At 34.2% G+C, this 21,819-nt stretch overlaps 1 protein-coding gene across 2 annotated transcripts in view; it reads left to right on the forward strand.

Moving 5' to 3' along the window:
* LOC121421813 (ankyrin repeat and IBR domain-containing protein 1-like) overlaps positions 1-21,819 on the forward strand; it is a 48,623-nt gene that overhangs the window by 14,688 nt on the left and 12,116 nt on the right. For both annotated transcript variants that reach the window (XM_041616623.1, XM_041616616.1), the window contains exons 2-20: positions 1,148-2,368; positions 3,609-3,855; positions 4,338-4,394; positions 5,813-5,938; positions 6,548-6,601; positions 7,586-7,703; positions 8,880-9,049; positions 9,711-9,799; positions 10,294-10,438; positions 11,309-11,481; positions 15,099-15,187; positions 15,433-15,563; positions 16,381-16,515; positions 16,851-17,007; positions 17,658-17,797; positions 18,227-18,466; positions 18,801-18,939; positions 20,171-20,339; positions 20,789-20,868. In XM_041616623.1, coding sequence (XP_041472557.1) covers positions 2,181-2,368; positions 3,609-3,855; positions 4,338-4,394; positions 5,813-5,938; positions 6,548-6,601; positions 7,586-7,703; positions 8,880-9,049; positions 9,711-9,799; positions 10,294-10,438; positions 11,309-11,481; positions 15,099-15,187; positions 15,433-15,563; positions 16,381-16,515; positions 16,851-17,007; positions 17,658-17,797; positions 18,227-18,466; positions 18,801-18,939; positions 20,171-20,339; positions 20,789-20,868 — 2,647 coding nt within the window. In that variant the 5' untranslated portion in view covers positions 1,148-2,180. The remainder of the gene's footprint in view (positions 1-1,147; positions 2,369-3,608; positions 3,856-4,337; positions 4,395-5,812; positions 5,939-6,547; positions 6,602-7,585; positions 7,704-8,879; positions 9,050-9,710; positions 9,800-10,293; positions 10,439-11,308; positions 11,482-15,098; positions 15,188-15,432; positions 15,564-16,380; positions 16,516-16,850; positions 17,008-17,657; positions 17,798-18,226; positions 18,467-18,800; positions 18,940-20,170; positions 20,340-20,788; positions 20,869-21,819) is intronic.

Raw genomic sequence — 21,819 nt, forward strand, 5'->3', positions numbered from 1 at the left:
TACATTGCATTATGTAGGCATCATGGTTAGGATGTAATTTTGATGATTCTGATTACTTTACTTTTAATTACTAGGCCCGGGGGGGGGGGGGGGGTGTTCTTTTTTTTCTTCTCTTTCGTCATACATGTCACTTCATCATCATCACCATCATCATCATCATACATACATGTAATCATCATCTTCCCTGGCCTTTCTCCCCTTTTATTAGCCCTTTTAGTTTCTAAATGTATGTCTCCTCCCCCTCCTCCTTCGTCTTTAGTGTTTGTTCCTGTCTCCCTTCTCCTCTATTCTAAAAGTAAAAGACATTCATAATGTCTATTAAAATAGACGAGAAATCTAACCCTGATCCCCTGTGAATTTGATATTATGACATTTTGTGACACATTCATTATAAAATAGTACCAGTATGCAGAAGTACGTCTGTGAGATATATGTATTGTTCAGGTGATTTAGGAGTTTTGCCGCAGGCCATTGCGTTTTTGTGAGTTGTATCAATATGAATCAGCCCTCTTGTCCTTCCTTTCAGTTACATGTTCTCGTATGACTAAATGATAATATTCCCCTGTGTCCTTAGCAGCAGTCTCAGTTCCCAAATAGAGGTACATGTACCGTGTCTCCATTTTGGAGTTACCCTTTTCGGCTTTTGCAATTTTTCTAAATCCTGAATGGAAGCAGTTAGGCCCTACTTGTACATTTGAATATTGAATATTATAAAGAAATATGAAAGTGTACTGTTCTCTTAATTCCAATGCAGTAGTCCCATTTCTGAATAATATTTTTGTTTGGTATACATATCTAGTCATGAACTATTTCTTTTATTCTAAATTGAGAATGCAATGAATCATTGAAATGGCTATAATGTAGAATTTATAATTAAAGCATTGTTTAACATCGCATCCATAGGCCCACACTCATGATTTCTTTGAATAAATGTACAGTACATGTACATATATGCCTAATTGCCTACTAGTATTTGATATGCGGAAGCAGTGAACAACCTACTATTTTATGCCTTGCACGACTGAAAATTCATTTTGGATTTTTTACATGCATGCATTTGAATAATATAAATGTCATTTTGCACATGTTCATGTAGAAAATAGTTGAATTTGAATCTAAATATGTCTTTTTTATCTTTTTGTTGCAGTGATGGTGCATTGATGTGTTAAACAGGGTACTCATGGAATTCTATTGTGAGCAACTGGCTTTTGGATATTACAAGATGTGATCAGAGGGTGTACATGGATTCAGTGTCAACAAACTACATTTATCCTGCACATGTCTTCAGCAAAGAAAGCTATTAAAGATGTTCTCCCTGTAGAAGTCCAAAACATTGTAGGAAGTCCAACAATTCAGACCTCTGTATGAAGTACCTGTACTGATGACTGATACATGTTTCTAGTTTATTCCCATGATGGACGAGATTTTTAATACCTTTTAGAGCAAACTTGATAGTACTTGAGCGATCATCAGGTTGTCAAGGGCTCTTGTTCGAAATGAGATCTTGCAGAAGAGAATAGAGTGAAACAATGACCTGTCTCGTATTCCGTGGCCTCATTCAAGATACCCTGTATTTGGAGATGATGATTAGCAGGCCAGTCCCAGCAGGAAGTCAATTCTGAGGGTTCCCTCGACTGATGCCCTCATCTTTCACAAAGAAGAAGGTAGCCACTACCCTATCAAGTGATGTCACTTATTTAATGGATTAAGGAAGTGTGCTGTTGACATTAGAGAAGTTCAGGAACATTTCAAAGACATGCTGGAGGTCTGACCAAGGAGCCGAGGGAAGTACATGTGGTGATTAGCATGGTTCTTATTAACTGTAAGCTGTTGATGTCTCTACTTGATTTACATGTAGACATTTGTGGCAGTCTTGTGACTTTCCTTTTCTTCAGACTGAAATAAAATAAGTAACTGGATATGAATTTATTTGAATTCCAAACAGAAATCATTAAAGAAGAGAACACTGGATATCTTGGACACTGTGTTAGTGTTATATTATCATGAACAATATTGTGTTGGTACATGTAACTATTAGAGCAACTTCTTCTTAGAAGAGAAATGGGGCCATATTTCTTTATAAATTTGCTTCTGTGAACGCTGGTGTCATATTTGAGCTGTCGTTGGAACCATTTTTCAAAAAAAAGGATCGAATAAAGACTACATTGTGCGCCTTCAAAATGGGAAGCAGTTCGTCCAAGTTTCGGAAAGCCCTCCATTCGGGGGATGAGAAAACAGCAGAGGAAATTTACCATCATAGCCAAGACTTTCAAAAGACGTTTGATCCGAACATCTCCTATGGAGAGAATTATGATCATAATACGGCTCTTCACTGTTCATGTAGACATGGAATGCACAGACTCGTCAGGTGAGTTATTGTGAACAGTGTGCATGGGTATGGAGGTGTCATGGTGTAGTGGTTCTGACTTCAGTCTCCTAATCAGAGGATCGTTGTTTCAAACCCTACTCCTGGTCCCCGTTGCATAAAGGTTTACTACTCTAGTAATTTTGCCATCTAATGTTAACTTCCCTGAAATCCTTTATTCTGATTGGCTAATTGGCATTGTTACCATGGCAGTTACCATAACAAAGTTACTACATGTACAGTACATGTGTAATAAGAACTTTATGCAATGGGGCCCTGCAGGTGTCGGTTTTCTTCAGCAATAAATTTGTCGTAATGTGCTGAACTCAACCCAGCTCACGTAAATGGGGTACCTGACCTTGGTTCCGTAACACAAAGGTTAGCGATTGATCATACGCTTTATGATGGATTGTAGAGTGTTGTCAATGGATCCAATCGTAGAGAAATGTTCTCCGATCATTGCTAGGTTTTGTGTTACCGCCCCCCAGAACGTATTCCTTGAAACACTGAGAGCATAACAGCTGCTCTGCTGAAGCCAGGGTAATTATGCTGCATTATCGTAGATCTTTATTAGACTTCTAAACATTTTAGGTGCTATCTACATTAAAAAGCAAATACAATTATCGTTATTATTGCCAACAATGGGAATGGGTAGTTTTCACAAGATGATCGGTTGAGTTATTGATGCTGGTGAGAATGGGGTTTGGTAGTTTCACAGGCTTTCCAGGAGAGATATTGTTAGTAATGTGAATTAAAAACAGTTTCAGATCACATTACATTCTTGTACAGTGTTACATGGTTTCTTTTTATTCACCAAGCACCATTTCCAGAACATGACATCCTGTTTGTTTTTACTTCGTGTACACTACTGCAGTACAACGATTACTTCTGGTGCCAGGTCTTATATCTGGGGACTGTTTCATAAAAGACTTGCAACTGTTATATCTTTGCCATTATGGCAACTACTATGGTAACAGGGCTCAGCAGCCAATCATCAAGGTTTTCATGGTTGTTGCCATAATGACGAAGTTACAACAGTTCCAAGTCCTTTATAAAACTGGCCCCGGATCTGCAAACCATAAACCAGTCCTATCAATTCCATCCAGTTTGAATCTGAAATATTTTAATGTGGCAACTTCCTAACAATTTTTTTCAAATAATTTGATGGACATGTAATTCATTTTAAACTTACTTTTATGAATGATTATATAGCTACAAATTTGTTTGTGCTTTTAATTTTTAGATTGTTCCTTCAGAAGCATAACGGAAGCCCTATTAAGCGTAACATGAGCAACCAAACGTCTCTACATTGTGTGTGCATGAGTGATCTACCCCGCCCTCCATCATCTACGTCCAGCTATTCACAGTACTATTACTCTCAACCCCCTGAGAAGAAAAGAGCAGAGTGTCTTCGTCTCATCCTCAACTGGCAAGGGATACCCATTGGCAACGGTGAAAGGGAAAAGATAGACGTCAATGCAGTGGATGATGTAAGAACTCAAAATACAGAAAATGTTACCAAATCAATTCTGACATTATAACAATAAGATTGATGGAAACAATAGTGGCAAAACCAACCAAATCACAAAGTGATTTTTAATCGCAAAGAAGTGCGGTTAAAGTAATTGAAAAATACTATATGCGAAAATCCAAGGCTTGGATTAGATACAAGAAGAAGAAATTATCATAAAAACCAAATTCTACAACTAGTGATAAAGCATCAGGCACCTTTTCTTTTTGATTCCCATGAACGATTTATGAAGCTTCTGAATCGTAAGCGCAAATATGGCCACTGAAAATGCAAATGTTGGAATTTGACTTTCCCCTCCTTAGCAAGATGTTTGTGAACTCCTTGAAAACTTCACTAGAAAATGACTCATCTTCACTTTGTGGTATTTATTATATATGGAATCCCAATGCATGCAGACTTTACTAAATTCAAATGCTGTTTGTTTCTGTTGTGATCTCTTAGGAAGGATGTACGGCCTTACACTATGCAGCAGCCGCAGGCTACAGATCATTAGTAGAGGTAATATAACCTATAATTACACAGTAACCATTGAAACTTGGTTTACAGGTTCATGATTAAGAGTTTCTGATTTTGAATGTTTTATTTCAGATCATCCTGAGGAACTGAGTTTTAATTACATGTATCTTTATTTGTATTCTTGGACTTGGGAATACGTTATTTAGTTTGTCATAAATTAGTTTCAGGAGATGATTTGAAATAAAAGGTCAATAATCAGAAACTGAAAGTAACTAAATGCCTCTCATCAGAGTTTTATTGGTTACATGTTCATCATATTTGTATGTTAATGGATTTTGTAGAAAATAAAATTTTTAATTAAAATAAATTAAGATCACTACTCCATTTTTCAAAGTTATCTCTATATACCAGGTCTTGAGAGTCATAGGCCCGAATTCACAAAGGTGGTTTTGAAAAGCCACTGTTGAGTCCATGGTTTATGCAGATTTCCTGTATAAATTATGCTTAATTTATCGTGTATCGGGCGCGTGTATGAAAAATGTCTAAATCTGATGCGCGCATTTGTGAGAGTGTGCCAAATTGACGCCTGTTACCATGGTCAGATAAGCTATTTTATTCATGAGTCCACTGTTTGAAGAGTGTACTCATGAATAAAAACAGTGGATTCATGAATGAAATAGTGTTGATAACCACAGCAACAGGCGTCATTTGGCGCACTCTAACAAATGCGCACATCAGGATTGGACATTTTTCATACATGCGCTCGATACGCGATAAATTAAGCGTAATTGATACAGGAAATCTGCATAAACCATGGACTCAACCGTGGATTTTCAAAACCACCTTTGTGAATTCGGGCCATAGTGGTTGTAAGAAAATATAAAAGGTGTCATCAGTGTTGTGTTTAATAATTTGAATTAAATGTCAGATACTCAGATTTATTCAAATTCATCATCTGTATTAAGGTTTGGTAATTAAGAAAATTACTCATTTTCAATTTTAGAATTCATTATCATATGAAATATAAGTGTATATCATAATACATTGTGTGAGAGATGTGATCTATTAAACTTCAAGTCCACCCCAGCAAAGTGTTGATTTGAATAAATGGAGAAAAATCAAACTAGCTACCACTGAAAATTTCATCAAAATCAGATGTAAAATAAGAAAGTTATGGCATTTTAAAGTTTCTTTTATTTTTCACAAAACTTCAGATATGCGTTAAACTTTGCATTCATATCAAATATACTTGTTTAATCTGAGAAGTATATAAAAGTTGCCCATAATATTCAGTACTGAAAGATCTGTATTTTTATATTATTGCCTATAGTGGGATCATTGTAAAAATATCTGGAAATGTGAAAACACAAAATACCAGTTATTATAAACCTGTCTGGACTTATCTTTTCCATTAGCATTTTACCATACATGTTATATGAACTATTTGTTTTATTTTCCAGACGTTATTGGAGAATGGTGCGTGTTTGTTTGTAGAGAATGGTGACAAAGAGACTCCTTGTGACTGTGCTGAAAAGAACAGATATTACGATATTGCTCAGCTTCTTGAGTCTAAAATGGTCTTTTCGGTAAGTTTTTTTCTTCTCTTTTTCTACTGTCTTATTGATCTACATGTATTCCAACTCTACCTTGTCTTTTCCCTTCATATTCTCTCTTACACTATTCTTATTTTATGTTCTCATGCAGTTTTGAATCATTAAATGATTTGATGTGTATTACATAATAATAATTACAAAGATGGTAGTGTTATAGTCAAGTAGTGAAATCTTGGGGCCAAGTCTAAGGCTACAAAGGCTAAGACTAAGTTTTGAACCCCCATGCCCAAGACCTAGTCAAGGTATACAATAAGTGGGCAGTGCAGCACAAGAGATACATTACAGAAATAAGTTTATTGACTTCATATGTGATAAATGAAGTCTGTGGAAAGTGTTATCCTCAGTCTTAAAAAACAATAATTTCTGTGGTTTGAGAGGCATTTTTGAAGAAAAAACATAAACATTACTGATTTGAGATAGGTAGCTAGATATAAAAAAGGTAAAATATAAATTTTCACAAACAAGGGCTTTTGAATTAATGTTAATTCATAGTACTGAATTTACGTGCACAAAACTTTAGCCAGGACCTTATTATCTACAGACAGTACAATTTATTATTCTTATTCTTTCTATTACCCTCAGCAAATAAGTGAAGATGAAGTCGTGGAGGAATTAAGTGCAATATCATATGAAGAGGTAAGTAAATTATAACTACTTTTTGTGCTCGATGTTTCTTTAATCAAGCACCCTTGAATACACATTTGAAGGGATACTCTCAGAAATAATACACTTTTAAACAAAAAAAAAACTGAAAATTTCATCAGAATCAGACGAGGAACAACAAGGTTATGACATTTCAAAGTCTTCTCTTAGTTTGGTGCAACAGAATAGGCAATGAATGAGCTGATGATGTCATGCCCCAACTATCCTACTGTATTCTTTTATATGAAAGTACATTTATCAAAATATTGTCCTCCAAGAATGTAAAAATAGGATTGACTACAATTTTAATATGAAAAATGACTATTCTTCCAAATTATGTTGTCACAATGTTTGAAAATAACTATGATATAATGTAATTAAAAAAAAGAAAAATGTGAGGACATGACATTAGCCTACCTATTGCATATTCATAACAGCACACATGTAACTATTTTTTCCTTCAAAATATTTCTTAAGTTCTAAATTCACCAACCTTTTCTTATTATTTAATCTAAGTTTTACTGTATTTATGTTTTATTGAGATATTATCTCCAGTTTGGGGTAATCTTTTGGGATGCTACACTTTTAATTTTCTACATCTTATTTCATTATAAGAAATGATAAACAAAGTTAATTCATATACATGAGCCTACATGTATTGTATGGAAACTTTCCAATCCTTTAGAGAGGTCGTGAATGAGAATTATTGTTGCTGACAAGTCACGCACAATTTTATTTTGTACAAATAGTAGAATACATGTAACTGCATGATCAAAACTGGAAAGAAAAGGTTTAATCCTTTAAAGAAAAAGTAAAATATTGTGATGCTGCAAATTGATTTCAGGAAGCTTATTTTGTAATTTATTATGCATAAGTTCCTGCATTATGATCCTAATGTAAGCTTGAGATTTCTGGAGCATTGTTTTATATTTTTGATGAAGTACTAAAGCTTTTTTTTTCCATAACATTTTCCTTCAGAGCTACGTTGGGCTGAAACCACAGGAGTTACAAGAAGCAAAGGATGCCCTCGTTGTTGAAACAGCAGATATGCTTCGTGTTCCACTTTTCACTGCTGAAGCTCTTCTCAGAAACTATGGTAATTATTGTTTTTTTCATTCTCTTCTGTTGATATTTTAGGGGATTTTGTGTTGATAGTCATGAAAGCAGTTTATTTTTTATTGACAATATACATGTATCTTGTTAAAAAAATGTCCTGATATTCATGATCAGGGGAGCGTTTCATCAATATTTTCATCTGACAAGTTGTCAGATCTGACATCTTTCCATGATTTTGATTGGCTGAGAGGCGCTGTTACTATAGTAACTGTCGGATAAAACGTCTGAAAAGTCCTTTCATGAAACGCTCCCCAGTAAATGATGTAACCATACTTCTGAAGGTTTTCATGGCGAAGAAGAATAGTGTAGTAGGTTTCACGGTACACCATGTATCTTTCTTGGGCAAGTGTTGGTGCTGAAAAGGACCTTTTCAGAAAAAAAGAGGAAACTTGAATATCATTCATAGCACAAGGGTCACCAATTGTGGTTTTAAAGTTGGCATAACTTTACTGATCATAGTGTAGTAGGTTTCACGGTACACCATGTATCTTGAAACCTACATTTGTACCAACACTTGCTCAAGAAAGATACATGGTGTATCGTGAAACCTACCAACACTTGCCCAAGAAAGATACACGGTGTACCGTGAAACCTACGACACTATGATCAGTAAATTATGCCAACTCTAAAACCATAACTGGTGACCCTTAGGCTTTTTTTGATATTCCAAATTTTCTCTATTTTGACATAATGGGAGTGATATATTTAAATAATAATCAAACTTGAATTGAAAATGAATTTTACATTCAAATGCTTGTTAACAATGAGAATATTTTCATGCAAAGTTCACATTTTGACTGTAAAAGCTAATTCGAATAAGTGATTGGACTCTGATTAAGCATTCAAAATGGTTCTGAAGCAATTTGTATTGGCAGTGCATAAACAGCTCTATTGAACACCACCAGGGCAATAGTAATGGCTTTGTTGTAATTTGTTATATTTCTAATTCCATCTAATTTGTAGTGTAAACACCTCTTTTAAGTCTACATGAAAGCTGTTGTCTCAACTGGTAGGATGCACTTTGAAATTGATGCAGTATTGTGGTTAACCACTTACCCAAAAACTGAATTAGTGGGTCCCATTTTTAACAAGTATGAAATTGAATTTTTAAAAATGGTGCAATTAATAATTCGTATGTTTTTTTTTTCCACTTTAGAATGGTCAAGAGAAGTTTTATTAGAAGAATGGATCTCAAATCCCAAGGAATGCTGTGAGAAATCTGGTGTGAAGTCTCCTGATGAAGTAGAGCATACAATACAAGACCATACCTTAACAACTATTGATAATGAACCTGAAACTAGGCATGTAGCAGAGGACGAAACAGAGGTAAACTTCGGCTTCACTTCAATTAAATTTTTGTATTATAATTTATTTTACAAAGCTCCCCAACAAAAAATACATATTAACATACATGTACAATAATTTCATTATACTGTAAAAAATGAGAATGAAAGAAAAGCAGGAATTGCATCAGTTTCTATCAATCTTTTTTCAATGTAACAAAGGTTATAAAAAAAGATTTTAATGGAAATTTGGGTTTGTATTTTCCTCTTGCCGTTATCCTTTTCCTCGTAACTTGATACAAAGTTTTGTAATGCTCAGTAGCCAAAATATGTAGTTTATCTCAGACTATGACAACCTAGTAATGCATGTAGATGTTCAGAAATGAGCATAAAACTGTAATCAAATAAAATAGAGTTTTCCTAGTTGTCAGGTTATTGATTGGGTGATTTTGTTTAATCATTTATTTTTTGATTTTATTTATATATTCATATCATTCTGTTTTTTTAATTTTATGATTGTAATTATTTCATACGCCCTATGCACAATCCTTACTCTAAACCTATGTATTCCGAGATATTAAGACCACAGCAAATGTCGCAGGAGTATATGTTGTGTCACCTGACGAAACACCCACAAGTCTGATAAGGATAGAATTGAGAAGTCATTTCATATTAAGTTTACATGTTTTTTTTTCATCTTTCAGTGTGATATATGTACAGAAGTGATATCAGGGGAAGAATCACCGGTAGAGATGCCTTGTCATCATCACTTCTGTAAAATGTGCTGGGAAAGGTTAGTATTCAACACTGTCATTCAGCTTTTAAACATTGTTTTATGTAATTTAATTCAATTCAGTAATGGAATTTATTTCTCAATGCATTCATATGGCAGGCAGAAGGCTGAAATTTGGCATGCTTGCATGACCCTCTCAAACATATTACATTTAAAATTTGGAGACAAGAGAAAGACATATGCAATAGCAATGTAACTTTAAATAAACAGAGAATTGTTTACATGTAGCTTTACATTTAAAGAATGATGTAAATTTCCAATAGAAGGCTTATAGTTAAATTTTTAAACTACCTGAATATGAAAACAATTGTAATATTGTTATATGAAAAATAAGATGGTAATCATGAATGCTACCCCATGACAAAAGGAAGCAACATTTTCGTTTTAAAAATTGCCTTTTTTTCTTGATTTGGGAAATTTTCTGCCTTAATTTCTGAAATACAGATTTTTCAAAACCAAGTTACTCTCTATATTATCACTTGTTCCTTTTACAGATATCTTTCAGGAAAGATAGCGGAGGGAAATGCCCATAACATCATGTGTCCTGCCTTTGAGTGCTGTAAGCTTGTTCCAGTTGAGATCATAGAGGCTATTGTGTCCAGAGAAATAGCGAGAAGATTCTTACAGTTTGATATCAAGGTATTTTTCTAATTACATTCAAACCTGGGCCTTATAACCTGGCTTATAGCCAACATAAAGACTTGTTGCTCTAACAAGTGCACAATTTGTACAGCAAATTTACTATCAGCCAATCAGATTGAAGGATTTCAGTAGCTTTTAACTGTTATTGCAAATACATTATTACAACACGTTTTATGAAACAGACTACTGCTTTAGCGACCCCCATTTTATAAAAACCACCTGTGATGTTGTGAACTACAAATTCACCAGAGTTACATTTTGAGTTTGTTCAGCTCTGCCTACAATCATATCAACATGCAAACAATTAATAAATCATAATTAAGTTTCCGGTGTGACAGAATTATATGAATTCAAATGTACAATTATCAATTTAATGTCAATTAAAGAACAATGTAATGAGAGCTCAAATTTTGTTTCAAAATTAAATTTCCTGATGATGTAGATGTATGAAAGGGAATTTCTTCTTTTTTTTTTATAGTGATTACAGTATTATTTTAAGGGAAAGTGAACTGAATTGTATGTGGTCTCTCCTTGACTTTGTGTTACAAATAACTTGTCTTGAAATATAGATAACCATTGATAATACAGAGAATAAATTAGCTTCTAATGTTATTTGCATAAAAAATAAATGTTTTGAGCAGACAAATACTTGTGTAGCAGATACTTGTTAACATAATTATTGTGGTATGAACTTACTGATCAGTGAATTGGTGTGTTATCAAATGAGCCTATACACTGCTGAGAATCTTGCATTGTGGGTTAATGAACCTGGCCAGATATGTGTAGTATATGTAGTTGATGACTTGAAGCTGTTGGTTCGTCCATTACTTGAATTCATCCAATCTCTTAAAAAAAAATTTATTACAGGCCTTTGTAGACACCAATCCAAGTTTAAAGTGGTGTCCCAAGGTCGGTTGTGGCCAAGCGGTCAAGCTACCATTGAACACTGAACCTGTATCTCCAAGGGATGTATCCAGTCCGTCCGCTCCACCTCCCATGTCCAAGGCAGTTGATTGTGGGCGTGGTCATCTCTTCTGCTGGTCAGTTTTCAAATAGTTTCCAATTTAGTTACGATGTTGTTTATATATCTCCAACATTTATCAAAAGCTATTAACACATTATGGCCTGCATTCTGAAGTTTGGATTGAATTTGTGGTTGAAGTATTGAAAGCCAATTGTGATATAATGAACTAACAGATAATGTTTCAGCTCATTTGACTCTCGATCATTATCAGTTGTCTAGGAAGTATGAACAAGGTAATTGTCTTCACCAATGAAGAAATAGGATAGGAAAGAGCACAGTAACTATAAGAAACAATTTATTCCAAATTTTGACACATTTGGCTTCCCATAATTTTAGCACAGAGTCAGACCATGGTCTAAGTTAAACTCGACTTCAGAAAACAGGCCTAGAGATTTAACATTTAAGTAGGGGAAGGCGGGGTAAGTTGAGCATAGGGGCAAGTTGAGCCACCAGCCCCAGGCCAATAATGAATGAGTCAGACATTGTGGTGGTGTCATGTATTGATGACCCATAGCATAACCCCTAACCCTACCACATTGTTTCCAACTTTGAAACAAAAAGTAGTTTTTTTAGAGGGGAAAATACGAATTTCAGCCAAAAAAGTAAAAAAGAGTGTGAAATAGATAAGTGCTTTATATAAACACACGTCTTTAAATATAATAAAGACATGATAACAACATTATTAGTCCAGGTATGGATCTTCATTCTTGTCATAGTCTTTTATACGATGGATGCATAATAAATGTGTGGATACAAAATTATCGCACTAAGTTCGGACTGGGGTAAGTTGAGCCAAACAGCATGGGGCAAGTTGAGCCATGGTAATTCCTATGGTAATGTATCTTAAAAAACAAACCATAAAAATCGATTGAAATGCAGGCTGAAAGGAGCAAATTTACATGACTGCTCTTTTCCTTTTACAGGATGTTAGTATTTATAGAGAATTAGCAAGTGAAAAGACTTTAAACAAAAAATTGACATGCTGGTTCTCCCCCATACACTTTGTACATAGTTTTTGTGGCTCAACTTACCCCAGAACGAGGCTCAAACTTACCCCATATATGGGGCAAGTTGAGCCATTTGACATCGTTTTTTTCAAAGGTCACGATGACTTTCAGTGTTGGGGTAGAAAGTTATATATAGGTGGAAAATATTTCAGAAGAATGAAATTTCAAGGCAAGGTACTTATTTCGACAAGATTATTAATCATATCAATTCTAACATGCAAAAAGCAAAAACTGTCACAACTTACCCCGCCTTCCCCTACCTTTTAGTGGTTTCTCTTATTAATTCATATTTTTTTCATGCAGCCCCCCCCCCCCGCCATCTTTGGAATAACCTACTGGACTATTATATAGATAGATTCCACAGAGATATTTAAAATCCATGTTAAAAAGCCCCATCGTGGCTCCAATATAAATAAAAGTTCCAGAATTTCTTTATTTGACCCAGAATCTTAAAAACACATGGTAATAGAATTATAACTGTAATTAGTCTCTTCTTTCTACCTATTTTTAAAGATATGTTCTTACTATATGCAAATAGAGAACCTGTGGGAATAACCAGTCCATATAAAAATGCAAATTATTATTATTATCATTACTATACTACTTTATTTATTCAAACTCTAAAATCCACCTTTATTATCCCAAACTCATGGAAAGACTAGATCTCTTTGTTGGACTTTATGAATGCAAAATGATACCACATTGGCATATGAAATAGCACCCTAACTCTTTATCGAACTCACAAATTTACCTGTTAATTCAACTCTTTCCAAAGGTGCATGGCATTTTATAGAAGTGTTGTGAAACAGCTACATTATGTTGTTTGGCTTTAGTCTCATAGGTTCTGGTAATTAATGATGCATGTAGTCGGAGTAGTGATGGTCTGAAAATGACCAAAATTTTTTTAATAGTTCACTGTTTCTTCCTGTGAAAGACAAACAATGACAAGCTTTGATATCTGAATTTACAAATTTCCTTACAAAATATTAGTATGACACCCTTATGAACAAGCCTTGAAATAAGCGGGCGCTGAGCGCAAATTCGCGCTCATAACGCCATCAATTGCGCCCATGAAGCCCCAAAATCATCAAAATTTTGACGACCGGGCGCAAATATTTTCCAGGTAATTGCGCCCGCCGTGAGTGAGCAGTGAAGCCATATCATACATGTAATTTAAATATCTGTAAAGCCAAAATCAAATAACTTTCAATTTACGATAAACACAGTTTAAAATTGCCAAGTGCGTCTTTTTTTCTGTACCATAAAAAGTGAGCTACGTCCGTCTTTTTTCCCTTGTAATACATGTGCGCGCGTTCTTCCGGTAGCGGTTTTTCCATACTTCACCATGTGCAATTTCTAATGCACACATTTCCAGTCGGGATATCACAATTCTGTGATATAGTAATTCGAATTGCACAGGAGATAAATCCCTGTTCACAGCACATACGATGTGCAAGTCTTTTATCCTCACAGTCGCGGCCCTTGCTTGTCAAAACGGAGCCTTAATAATCCAAAATAACTTAGGTTATAGTTGTGAATTGTAGCCTTATAATTTCTTTCCTGGAGAGGGGTAAATATCAGACAATAAATAATCTAACAAGGCTCCATCCAAAAAAAAAATAGGAGGACGCCGCGTGCACTTGAGTGTGGTGTTATAGCAAGCCAGTTTTGAGCTCATGTCTGCCAGAGCTCTGGGTGAGAAATCTATCAGTAATGGCCTAAGTGATGGTGATTTTCCGTTTGAGATAGAGTTTAGATTTCATGTTAATTTTTTAAAACTGTCAAAAAACTTTATGATTTCTTCATTGTGATGAATATTTAAGTTATTAATGAATACATTTTCACCAAATTCAGACTCTCCCAGAATGAAAGGCATTTTCTGTGGAGATCTGCGTTTTCAAATAACTTGTGAAAAACTTAAGGTACGTGAACCTACAATACATGTACATAGCCTATGGCTATGTGCTGGAATTTGAATAGACTGAGTTATTTATTGATTTCGTTTCTTAATTTCTTTAACATAATTTATATGCAATCCAAGTGCACCTCACAGCCACAATCACACACAAACACTCACCCACTCCCATGATTCAAACCATAAAAAAACCTTAAAATTTTTTTTTTTCTAAATTTATTATTTGATCTGAATTCTCTCTTTCTCCATCTCTCTCTTTTTTTTAATTTTAATTTTATTCATTTATTTAGATTTTTTTTTTGGGGGGGGGGTTCATTGATCATGGTTCATTAAAGATGAAAAATAAATAAGCCCATGTGTGTGTGGTTGTAAAGGGGATGTGGAGTGAGGGTGTCAAAACACTTAAACATTTAAATCTGATTTCTTAAATGTTTGAATAAGCCTAATACTTAGCATATGTTATTCATTTACTAATTAAAAAATTGCAGGAGCTGCGCTTACTATAAACAAATTTGCGGTGTGGTTCACTGTTATATATATATTTTTTAAAATTGCCCCTGGTTCCAGAAAATTGCCCCCGGTTCCTGTAAAAAGCCCGTGAGCCGGGGGCAATTTCTTTAAAAAATTGCCCCCGGCTCACAGGTGCTTATTTCAAGGCTTGCTTATGAACTATCCAACTCAATGCTTTTTTTTATTTCTTTTTTTTTTCAGGGATTGCTCAGGAGAACCTCACGATCCTTGTAGCTGTGAGAACTGGAAAAGATGGAGTGAGAAAATAGCAGAAATACAACCAGAAAAATGTAAGATTAATATCTGTGATAACAGGAAGTGGTATCCATTATATCCATATATACATTTATTATGTTAACTGTGCTCAATATATGAACTCATATTGTTGCTTAAAGAGAGTATACCTTAAGTGGCTTTAACTATGTATATATTCCTTTTTTTTTTAAAGTTCTATGATATGTTTTTTTCTGTGGCATTGAAAGTTTGTTGATGTAATCATCTTTAACATATACACTTTACTTTTTTTTTTACACAGTGAATAAAACTGAAGAAGAGACTGAATCTGCTGCAAACTGCCTTTGGCTTATAACCAACTCAAAAGCCTGCCCTAAGTGCCATTCTCCTATCCAGAAAAATGAGGGATGCAATCACATGAAATGTACTAAGGTAATATTGTCTGTTACCATGGTAATGAATCATGGATGATTGGTTTCTTGGTACTTGGAGGATATATGCTCCTTAAATTTTTTTCGAATATGTTGTAATTGTGATGAACTTGCATTAACAAGTGTATTAGAGAATGCAGATGCAGTCATTGAAATAGTTGAATGCAAAATAGCGTCTCTGACACGGTTGCACAGCAAAACTTTATTATTAAAATTAGAGATTTTTGTGTATCAAGAATAGTGTATTTTTGTGTATCAAGAATATTTTTTGTATAGAATATGTTTTCTGTACAGAGGTATTTCTCTGATTGCCCATTTTCAAATACAAAATTCAAATATTTAAATGAACTATAGAGAGTAGAGAATTTCAGTGTAGATAACCTGGTAAAAAATAGATTCTAAAATTAAGATTTGTCTCTAGGTTGCCTGTGCATTGTCTTGGAATTTAAAATTAGTGACAAAGGTTTATATTTATAGTATGAATTGAATATTTTTGATTCAGAAATTATCTTGCTTTTATGAGGTTGTCAAGTGTCGTTTGCCATTAAGAATACATCCTTTCCCATTGTTGTTTTCATGATGCCCCATATGATTTGTAATTCAAGATTATTGTGACGTCCATGTATTAATATATCCTTTTTAATATTTGAATTGTAATAATTCACCTGATATTTCAGTTGTTCAAATCTGTACATCTATGTATTTCAAGATGGAACTGATAAGATTAATTGAGCAATAAAATGGTACAGGAGATATCCTTCTCTTAATATTTCATGAATATATTCAATTTTTATTTTTCTATCTTTATTTTATTGCAGTGTAAACATGATTTTTGTTGGGTGTGCCTTGAAGTATGGAGTAAGCACAGCTCTGAGACGGGTGGTTACTTCCGATGCAACCGTTATGAAGTCGTTCAAAAGGTGGAAGAAAAGGCAGAGGGTCTCATGTCAGAGGTCAGTCTTTTCAAACATTTTCTTTCGTTTTACTTAGAATCATTAGATTTTGGTAAGTTCCCCCCCTCCCATTGATGTCACTATTCCATTTCATTGCTAGATTATATTAATGCATTTGATGCCCTTAAATAGTTGTGGTGCGAAGAATAGAAATAAAAAAAATATGTCTTATTTGATAAATTTGAATATTTTGCATCAGAATTTACATTGAATTAAAACACCTGACTCTGGGTGAAATGTTCTTTTTTTCACAATTTATTTTTGTCAAGATATTATAAGTAAAGTCGAACAGGGTAAGTTAAGTTTTTATGTTTCATTTTTCTGTTCACGCTTAGGCTGAGAAACGTAATAAGGAGATGCAAGAGTTGAATCGTTTCCTTCATTACTATACACGATTCCGCAACCATGAGAACAGTTACCATCTTGAAGAACCCCTACTTAGAAAAGCCCCAGGAAAGATGAGGAAACTAGCCTGCCATTCTGATGCTAAAGGTATGTTGATATTAAGATTTTGATGTGATTAATTAGATTCCTCAAGCTAAGGCATAACTTTTACTTTCCAAACAAAATCCTCCCAAACAAAAATTTTGTTTTCCATAACAGGATCGATCCAAGTAAACCTGCCACTTAATTTCTTCTTCATTCAAATTTGAACCCACCCCCCTGCCCCAATGTCAACTGACCCTGATTTCTTCAAATATTCTACCTTTTTTTTCTATTTTCTGAACCAATTAAGAATTTAATAAAAGCAGGTCAATAGCACAGTAGAACATATTCATAACATGAGCAGTGAACACTTTCATCTGACCGACCTTTGATCTCCACTTGATCAAAATTGATCTAAATGAGGAGCTTTCATATACCCAGAGAAAATGCTAATAACAAATTACTGACCCATAATTGATGTTGCTGTCTGTTTGAGGAAAAGATAATCATATTGTGATAACCGATTGATTTGCTCTTTACATACAAGATAGTGTTAATATTTTTTCATACAAAGGTACATGTGACATATTTTATCATCATAGAGAACAACACTTTTTGTCAAATGCCAGTTTTCTGTCAAAATGATAAAGTGTCATTACTTGCCTTTCTTTGCTTTTTATTCAATTTAACTGTCTTTATCCCCCTTTGAAATACAGCATCTAAAGAGGAAACACAGTTCATAATTGATGCAATCCATGAGCTCCTTGCAGCAAGACATATACTCAAGTTCTCCTACCCTTATGGCTTTTATTTAGAGGACAGAGGGGGTAGCAAACAAATATTTGAATTTATGCAAGTAAGTTATAATCTCATCTGGTGTACAGTCCTTTTCAGGACTTCACTCACTTTCAAGAAAGAATACTTCTAATTTCCTCTTTTCATCCTATCTCGTTTTTCAATTTCTATCTTTCTGCCTGTATTTCCTTCCCTTCTTCATATTACACATGGTGACTGTAAACCTTCTCATGTTATAAACTCCACCATGCAAAGCTACGAAGATCATCTAAACATAATTTGTATGATTTTGACCTGATGAAAAAAGAGATAAAACCAACAATTTGGTGGTCTTTATTGACAGAATCCTGCAATTCAGTTAAACAACTTTATAAAAACCATGGAAGGGAGACATACACAGCAATCTTTATGATCAGGTTCATGTAGCACACATACTTGTAAACCAACTCTCAATAAATGTATGAATTTTGTTCACCCCATAATTACTCAGAACGAATTAGAGGAAGCATCCGAGAATCTATCCCAAATGGTAGCAAGGAACTACCTGAGGACACCGCGGACCAAGATCATCCAAGCAGCCCATCTTACCAAGAGGAAACGATACGAGTTTCTTTCAGCTGTGAGTAAGGGCTTTCTTCCACCGGATGTGTCCTCTGACTCACCGCAAAGAAGGAGAAGAACCAGTTCATCATGGTCCTATCAGACCTGGGATGATGACTCTGCCGATGAGGTAGGCTTTCATTAATACAGTGAACAGTTTGTTTATATGTCTTCGAAATTCTTATTCATGTTGCACCGGAGTATTGTAATAATATGAAAAAAATATACACACCAACTCATAATTTCTGCTTGTATACACTATGTTGCTTTTTGTTTTTATTTCATTTTTAGCTTCTGAATATTCTCATTTTTCTTTATTATTATTATTGTTATTATCATTATTATTATGATTATTATTATGATTATTATTACTATTATTATTATTGATATTTTTATTATTATTATTATCATCATAATTATCATTATTATTGTTATTATTACTCTTATTATTTCTTAACAATTAGAATGATGAAGCTCTGAGACGTGCGATTGAAGAATCCATCCAAGACGCTATGGCACAGTCTCAGAAACAGGAACAAGATGGAGAGGATTCAACATCTGATTTCAGTACAAGCAAGATTGGGAGTGAACACACTCAAGGAGGTACGTACATGAATAATAGCTGCTGCTTGTATCACACTCGTGACTGTCAGATACGACACTCATGGCGCTCTACAATTATTACCCTTCCTTGAATGTCGTTGTCAATTGTCAAGTTGTCAATTATGCACTTTACCATTTCCAGGAATGAATTCCTGTCAGGTGGAGTGTGGCAAATGTATATCACTGCCTTGCTAAAAGATGTTGGTGACATGGCAGTTTTCACACCCAAACCTTACGTGATCTCTTATCCAGAGATGTGGGGGGGGAGGTCTGTTTTCCTTGATTATGCTTAGAGACTGATTGTGAAATAATCAGGAAATATATTATTGAATGCCCTTGATCCGTATGATAGAATATGAAATTGGCCCCAATTTTGAGGAGAAAATCACGTACAAGGTTAATACCTATTGTATTACCAAGATGATCAGAGTCAAAGAGAAGTATAGAATCCTATTACAAAGATGATCAGAGTCAAAGAGATATATAGAATCCTTTTACAAAGATGATCAGAGTCAAAGGGATATGTACATTCGGATCAATGAGAATTACATGAGGGAGATACATGCTATAAAATATCCATGATTGTAGACGAAAAAGTTGTTGAAGTGTTGTGTAGTGCGTATGATTCTGGGCTGAGTGTCACCTTGTAAGCCATACTCTCCACCCAGGTTTTAAGTGGGTGCCGATAGGAAGTAAAAGCTAGTGTAGTATGTCTAGCTTTTTATACATTTGAGTGTGAGCAAGCCAGAATCCTATGACTGTGCTGCTGTGCTGAATACAGTGGCTTGAACACAGCCTCTCTGAGAGTGGATAGGTGTATAAGGAATGAAGGAAGATATGCATTGTTTGTTTTATTCAATGACATCCCTTAACCCTTCCTGTGATAAAAATTGGAACATGTTTATGTCCCACAGTTCTTTTTCCTCTAACATTACACAAACTCAGTCATTCTATAAAAAATGAGCTCACTGCATGCTTGCAACTATTTCCTAGATATAATCATGATAAAACAACACACAAATAAAAAAATAATTGACTCAAGTACTGAATCACATGTGGCTGCACATACCCAATCAAAGCTATTAATTTGATTAGGATCTTTGGTGTAATTGTATAAAAAACACCACAATTATACCCTTACTTTCCTCATATTTTTTCTAGCTCAGGGTAAATTATTAATTGCAATGGTTTCAGAAATTTAAATATCAATTGTATTGTTGTGTTTTCAAAGGGTCATCCACCATGACTGCAGGTTTGCTACGTGCTTTAGAGATGTCCCAGCTTCTTCTTATGCAACAGACAGAGATGCTAGACACCCCTTCTACCAGAGTGGATCAACCCTCTTCTAGTACTGACACTGAACAACAGAATGCTGGTGATGGGAGCAGTCCATCTACAAGGTAGGGGTGTTTTCCTGCTATGCAAAAAATAATGGAATAACATAAGTTTGTCCTCATCAAAATATTGTAAGTTTTCCAGATGTTAAAGCTCTTTATACATGTGGATGGTCATTGTTCTTTGCTTTAAAGAATGTTCAAACAATGGGAAAAAAGGAGGAAGGAATCTGAATCATTTTGTGGAATACAGTCCTGTTTTTTTCAAAAAGAGTTATAAATCCTCTAGGAAATAATTTGTTATTCAAAAGATTTTTAATTATTCTATTGGATATTTTACAGAATTATGTATGTGTCATATATAATATGTTTGTGTTTTATTATAAATAACTGCATTGACAACTAGATGTACATGTATATCATCTTATGAATTCAAAGTATGTTGTAATATGAATTAACATTCTTCAATTGAGGGACAATGATCTTTTGTAAACTATGTTTTTTTATATTTACAGCTCTCAGCGCTCTTCTAAATTGTCTCCCAAAAGAGGAAAGAGTCCAAAAAGAAAAGATCCTCAGACATCATTCTTAGATAGTAAGTAATTATTGTTATGACATGATCTAATAGATCTTTCTTATTTAGCTACAAATTGACACAAAATAATATTCAGCCCCTAGAGCACAAATTATGTACATGTACATTTGATACAAGATATGCTACACTCTAATGATGAGTATTACTCCCTACTCCAAGCTTTATTTTCACATTCTTGAAAGCTTAGTGTCATGATTTTTATATTCAGTTTTTACAATTTAATAAAAATCACAGTCTGCTTTTCATGATAACTTGGTTTAATAGATAATGTATATTGATAAACGAGAGCTCTTAATACCAATCCATGAAGAAAGACATTTTATATAAATATTGTCTTCTCTGATATGATTATGAAATGGAGCATGATATATGCCATTTTGAATATAAATATATATAGAAATGGAATAGACAAATGTCTGAATTCATTGCAGTTTGTGTTCACCCAGTGTAACATATGCATTCATCCATACACTACATGAAATGATAGAAGTATACTTATATGTAGAATTTGCTGTCTGATTTGTGAAAAGTGAATTGATTGAGTGATTGATTGGATTTTATTGAAGAAAAGTGTTTAAAATCATTGTCAAGAGATTGAATAGCAATGATTACTTTGTATGGAAGATACACCAAGAGTTCAAAGTAGTCATTAATGACATTCTAAAAGAGAAGTTAAAATAGGTAACACAGTGACGATAGTAACTGTTAAAATTAGCCATCGAGTGTTGAAGATTTAAAAATTGCTTCGATTTTATAGTTGAACAGTCAGTCTATTTTAAACATTGAATTGCAAATTTTCCTTTTATATTTTTCTGCTTTTCAGTGATCTCTCAAGTTAACGATTTTGGTTCATGGAAAAATAACAGAGTTTATCATAATCAGGAGCATTAAAAAAATAGAATTGCTATTTGTATTATCTTTGGTACAAGTGCATAGTGCTATTTTATTATT

This window comes from Lytechinus variegatus, chromosome 1 (assembly GCF_018143015.1).
Source record: "Lytechinus variegatus isolate NC3 chromosome 1, Lvar_3.0, whole genome shotgun sequence".
NCBI classification, from domain to species: domain Eukaryota; kingdom Metazoa; phylum Echinodermata; class Echinoidea; order Temnopleuroida; family Toxopneustidae; genus Lytechinus; species Lytechinus variegatus.